Source organism: Beta vulgaris, chromosome 1 (assembly GCF_026745355.1).
Source record: "Beta vulgaris subsp. vulgaris cultivar EL10 chromosome 1, EL10.2, whole genome shotgun sequence".
NCBI classification, from domain to species: Eukaryota; Viridiplantae; Streptophyta; class Magnoliopsida; order Caryophyllales; family Amaranthaceae; genus Beta; species Beta vulgaris.
In genome coordinates, this window is record NC_079202.1 from 32,857,657 (window position 1) to 32,863,718 (window position 6,062).

The 6,062-nt window shown below is 34.2% G+C and overlaps 1 protein-coding gene across 1 annotated transcript; it reads right to left on the reverse strand.

The window, feature by feature from the left end:
* Positions 1-2,836: 2,836 nt before the first annotated feature.
* Positions 2,837-6,062, reverse strand: LOC104897914 (GDSL esterase/lipase At1g33811). Its single transcript, XM_010684885.4, has 5 exons — positions 5,744-6,062; positions 5,133-5,257; positions 4,655-4,903; positions 3,561-3,822; positions 2,837-3,250 (listed from the first exon to the last, which is right to left on the reverse strand). Exons 1-5 carry the CDS (start codon positions 6,027-6,029, stop codon positions 3,027-3,029), a joined length of 1,146 nt encoding a protein of 381 aa, XP_010683187.1. The 5' UTR covers positions 6,030-6,062; the 3' UTR covers positions 2,837-3,026.

The following is a 6,062-nucleotide window of genomic DNA, read 5'->3' on the forward strand; positions in this document are numbered from 1 at the left end:
AGTTAATTAGGGTTTTTTAGGGTTAATTAGCGTTAATGACTAACGACGTTAACCGTCATTAGTCATTTTTGTGGCATTCTTTTAAAAGTTAGGAGTGTGTTGAATTTGGAAAATAATTGGGGTATCTGGTAAAGAAATTTATTTGACAGAAATATTTGGTGAAAAAACGGCTTAATCAAAAGGATTGTATTTGCATATTTCTGAAGATGATGAAACACTCGATTCTTTTACATAAATAGTCATTTTGAAAAAATTCACCATAGTACACTAAAAAGGTGATTACATTGCCCATCAGATATGGCATCTTCGTGAATAAAATGTCCTATAAAATCTAATAGTTGAAGACAAATATCTAATCTTGATTTACTTATCAAATTGTTGATCCAAACATGATTTTTCTTTTTTGAAAACAATTAATAAAGCAGAACAGGCTATTTAACTATTCCGTTTTTTCTTTCGAAAAAAACTATGCCGTGTTTTCATCATTTACCCATCACAAATTGAAAAATTCACCATATACCTCAAATATTTAGGAAATTCACCATATACCTCAAATATTTAGAAAATTCACCATATACCAACTAAGTTTTCAAAAATGTGTATCAAATACGTTAAATCGTTGTTTGCATTATTTACATCTTTGTCATTATTATCCTAATTAATCCTCCCTCCACCCTAACCCCCTTAACCCTAATTCCCCAAGGTACATAATCCCCTAACCCTGATGCCCTTAACCTTAACTAATGAACCTAAATAAATGAAACTCTATATCTCACCGCCAAAACCACTTTTTTTTTTTTTTGAAAAAAGGGACGCCACTGATGATCCTTAAAGGGCATGAACTTCGAGAATCCCATCAAAACGAGTACCAATAGATGGTATTATGGAAACGCTTCGGAGTCGATCTTAAACAAACGATTCCAACTCCAAATTGACCTTAATATAAAAAAGGACGGGACCTATGACCCGAGGGCTCGAACTTCGAGAAGCCCATCAAAATGAGAACCAATACGATTGTATTCTGGGCACACTTTCCGAGGCGATTTTAAACGGATGATCTAACTGTCAAAAAGACTTTTTTTTTTAGAAAAACGAATGCCACCAATAAAACTTAAAGGACATGATCTTTGAGAATCCTATCAAACGAGTACCAATACGATAGTATTGTGGGCACGCTTCTTGAGGCATCTTAAATAGTCGATCTCACCGTCAAAATGACAATTTTGAAAACACCAACGCCATCGACGATCCTAAAAGGGTACAAACTTCGAGAATCCTATTATAACGAGTACCAATACGATAGTATTCTGAGCACGCATCCTGATGCCATCTTAAACAACCTCTCTCTCTCCGCAAAAATGACTTTTTTTTTTTTTGAGAAAACGGTAGCCACTGACTACCCTAAAGGGCACGAATTTCGAGAAGCCCATAAAACAAGTATCAATACGACAATATTATGTGAAAAAACGGCCGCCACCAACGACCCCTAAAGTGCACAAATTTCGAGAAGCCCATAAAAACAAGTACCAATACGACAATATTATAGGCACGTTTTGCGGGGCTATCTTAAATCGTTGATTTTACCACCGAAATGACTTTTTTTTTTGAAAAAAAAAAACATCAGTGACGACCTTTAAACATACGAATTTCGAGAAGCCCATCAAAACGAGTATTAATACTACAATAATTAGTTAGTGTTGATGGTGGAGGAGAGAGATTAATTTTTTTTGTTTTTGTAAAAGATTAGGGGTAATTAGGTTAATAGCGGTAATAAAGTCGTAAATAATGGCACATGTTGAGTTAACGTCCGTTAGAAAAAGGGCATATGGTGAACGTTTTCTGAAACTCAGGGTATATGGTGAATATTTTAAACATTGACGACATGTGATGAATTTTTTTAATTTGTCTGAGGTATTTGGTGAATTTTTTTAATTTATCAGGGGTATATGGTAAAAATTCGCTAACTATTTATCCCTACTTAGGGGTGAGCAGAAATTTCGGGTACCCAGACCCGATATGGATTCGCCGGGTCCGGGTCCGGGTCCCAAAAAACGGACCTGATTTCATCTGGTTCCAATTCTAGGTAGAATTTTGTCGGATTCGGTACATGTGGGTATCCGATTTGACCGGTTCTGGCTCTGGGTACCCGGTTGGAGCGGGTCTGGGTCCGGGTACCCGGTATTTAGAATTGGTTTTTTTTTTTTTCATATACTCATATAGAATTGGTAATAGGATAATAGTTGTTAAGTAAAAAGTTAGTACTTAGTAGGCCTTTAGGCCCATTTAACTTTTTTAAAAAAATTTATAGCTCAATTGGCCCATCTTAGTATGTTGTTAAACATACAACTAGGTACCCAGCTCTGGACCTGGTACCCACCGATTCCGGGTCTGGTTCTAAAAATTTAGGACCCGGTTGGATCAGTTTCAATTCCAATTCCAGATTTTTAATACCCACTGAGTCCGGGTCTGGGTCTATAAAATTCTACCGGGTATCCGGTTGTGCTGACCCCTATCCCTACTATTAGAGTATTAGTGGCATTTTAGTAATTTCCTGTATAAAAGCCTAGAGACTTGCCCATGTACAATAAAAAGGTGATTCTAATTTCTTGAGTGATAGATTTAGGTAACATTCCATTCCATGTGTTAGTACTACATCCACGAGACTTTACAATCAGGCCCGAATGGTAATGTTAATGAAGGTGAAAGGAAATTAATGAACTATACAAAATACACTTAATTCATGTCGGTGGATGAAGTGAGCATCCATGTTTTCCAGATTCAGCAAGTGGATTTCTCTATTCTTTTTAAAATGAATTTGAGCTCAAAGAACAAAAGATAGGGAAAGGAATAACAATCGCAATCATTGAATTAAAATGGAGTACATGTGTTCACATATGAGAACAGAAACCAACTCTTCCAAATTTTGAAAGGAAATGGCGAACAGGATGGACTAATAGCATCTAATATTACAACTCCTAAAATGTGATACATTTTGATGCTTGATTATTTGAAACCAAAAATATCAATTATAGTGATGCTAACTGTTGAATGTTTATAGGATATGCATTCGTAGTTGACCTGGAGGAGTATGCTTTCCGGGCAAGTATCACATTAGCTACCTCAGTTGGGTGAAAAGCATCCCAAAATAAATACTTGTCTCGATTTTCACAGGAAGCCTGTAGAGGAAGGCAAGTAATTTGCCCATTGTTCCTTCCTACTCCACAACATCCTCTGTCTATTACCTCAATCCCTACAAAATATTCAACAAAACATTATAAATAAAATCCGCGTAGATACCATTCACGCTAGACTAGACGAATATACATCATGTATATATCACGCTGTATGATATAACCAATGTTATTTTGTTTGTCAGATAACCAACTCAATCAAAAGTTTAAGTTGATAATTGAAGTCACTGACAGAGTTATATACTCTATTAACTCCCTAAGTAAATTTTTTTTTTGTTTTTATTCAAATCATGTATGATCTCTAACGCAGATCTTTAAAATAACAAGGTTAAGACAGTCAGATAGAAAGATTGAAGAAAGAATACGTACCGTAAGATCTTCTATTAGAGGACACTTCGCTGCCAGCCCGGTAAGAGTCCAAGTATACGAACTTGGCTCCTGGTAGTTGACCATTGTTAAAGGCATCAACCAATTGTCGTAAGCCTGAATTAAACAGACTAACAATATTGTTTTTGTCCTCATTACAACGACTTTGTCCTGTCCCATTGGACCTCGCAAGTTCATAGGGTATGCACCCAATTTGCCCAACTCCTGTTACTACCACCTTTCTAACTCCAAGTCGGTACAAATCCTACATATTTTAACAAATCTTTATTTTTAATAAAAAAAAGATGATTCAATGGGATTGCAATATAAATTTAAGTAGACGTATAACGTATTAGTTTGTTTCTTCAAGTTGAGATATGATATATAGTAAGAATCAGGTTTGAATCACAAAATTCATATTAATTAAACTAGTATCAACTAATAACATTGAGTGAGACATAAAAAGTTTGTTTAAATCTAATCTTAAACTAATAACATTGAGTGAGACATAGATTTAAACTCAGTAAAACTATGATAAACAACTTTGTTTAAATCTAATCTTGAACTAATAACATTAGTGAGACATAGATTTAAACTCGGTCCAGTTAGTCTTGTAAGAGATCGCCTACTTTAAGTTTAAAATTAAGCACGGTCCAATCCAATATTAAGTAGAGAGCAGGTCACTTTTTTTTTTCAATATAGTGACTAGTTTAATCTATTTAGGGACCAGTTTAATCTATTTCGTTGACAGTTTATTCTATTTAGTAATGACATTTTCTAACCCATTCAATGACTAATTTAATGCATTTAGTGACTACTTTAATGAGTTCGGTAAGACTACTGAGTTATTTTTTAAAATTGTCTGTTGTAATTCGAGAGTCAAGAAACCAAAAGAAGTAGAAGGGAAGGAATGACTAGGATAGTGTTGGGTTATAGTGAAATGGAATAAATTTATTAGAAAAATTCAGTCTTGAATTCGTCTAATTTTATGTTAAAATTAGACCGTATGTTCTAATAATTTGTTAACTCAGTAAAACTATGATAAAGAGAATTTGGCCTTATCTACGTGAGGATTGGATCAAATAAAAGAAACAAACCGTGAGTTGACGTGAATAATCTTGAAGAAGGGCATTAGCATAGGCTGCGGGGGTAAATTGGTTAGAAGTGGGGTAGTATTCAGGCATGAAATAATTGTTGAGGTAGTCATTGCTTCCCATTCCAGAGTAAATAATGCATTTGCTAAGGTAATTTTGAAGGCCGCTCGCATCTCCCCTGAAGTTTCTTCTTAATTCTTGTAAAACTCTTGCGAAGTTGTAAACTTGTTGGCTCATTGAAATATGAGCCCCCTGCATGCAATATTACAATGTAAAAGCACGCTCATAAATTCAAAATTAAACAAGCTAGGGTGAATATAATGCATTCATTAAATTATAACTCTCGATTCTTGAATATATATTCTCGTAGTTACTCAATTGTAGCTATTCTTGCTTTATTTTCTTCCATCAATAGTATCAAATAAATAGTATTCATCCCTAAATAGTCCAAAAAATCCAGGGAGCAAAATGGAATTTTTACCAAATTATTGCCTGTGTCATCTCTTATACCAGCAGCTCCGGACGCAAAATTTACTCCTCTAATTAGAGAGCTACGCCTAGCACTTGAAAATGGTGGAATGAAGTCCGAAAATCCTAGAAGTTGAGCTGTAGAAATAATATTTGCAACATTGCAACTTTTTAGACATGGAAAAACATAGTTACCTCAGGCTTTATTTCTGCAAATCTCATAACAATCCAACAATGCAACTTTTTAGACATGATTAGACTAATCCTTTGTCTCAAATATTCACAGTAGGTTGGCCTTTACAGTTATCAATACCACAATTTAAATTCGTTATTATATCTAATTATATATTAGTAAGAATTATTAATCATTGATATTTTTAAAATATACATACATATGTTAAAATAAACCTAACAACATTTTATATACGAACATTTGCTTTTATATATAAGCTGTAAACGAGTAATCAAAGTGGATTTGTAAAAGATACGAAAGTTAAAGTATACTATCTCAAAACGAAAAGAGTAATTGTTGAAAATCTATCATAAGGTTCTAAATTAAAAGTAGGACAATAATTGTACAATATAGTCCTATATAAATTAATATAAAATCCAAAGTTTACTTACCTAACGCATCAACAAAAGTTCGACCATTGCAAAAACGACCGGTAGGTCCTTGTGCGAAATCAATACCATAAGGCATGTAATTGGCTCTAGCCAATGTTAGAATATCATTGTTGTTACCATTATCAACCAATGAATCCCCAAAAATGAAGAAGCATGGCACTTTCACTTGTGCTGGCTGCTGTTTTGTCGCTGTTGAATTACAAGCCGTAGCAACATAACACCACAATAACGATGCAATTACAACCCATAATAAACCTTTTCTGCTGTTTATATTAACCCTTCCCATTTTTGTTATAAACAGCAGTGATGTATAAGTTGT

Bases quoted from the DNA above. Each gene is read 5' to 3' on its own strand.
- LOC104897914 (XM_010684885.4), bottom strand. From the start codon at position 6,029: ATGGGAAGGGTTAATATAAACAGCAGAAAAGGTTTATTATGGGTTGTA. The intron at 5,258-5,743 runs GTAAGTAAACTT...TTATTTCTACAG, and splicing joins AACTTTTGTTGATGCGTTAG to CTCAACTTCTAGGATTTTCG. The intron at 3,823-4,654 runs GTTTGTTTCTTT...TAAAATATGTAG, and splicing joins ATTATTCACGTCAACTCACG to GATTTGTACCGACTTGGAGT.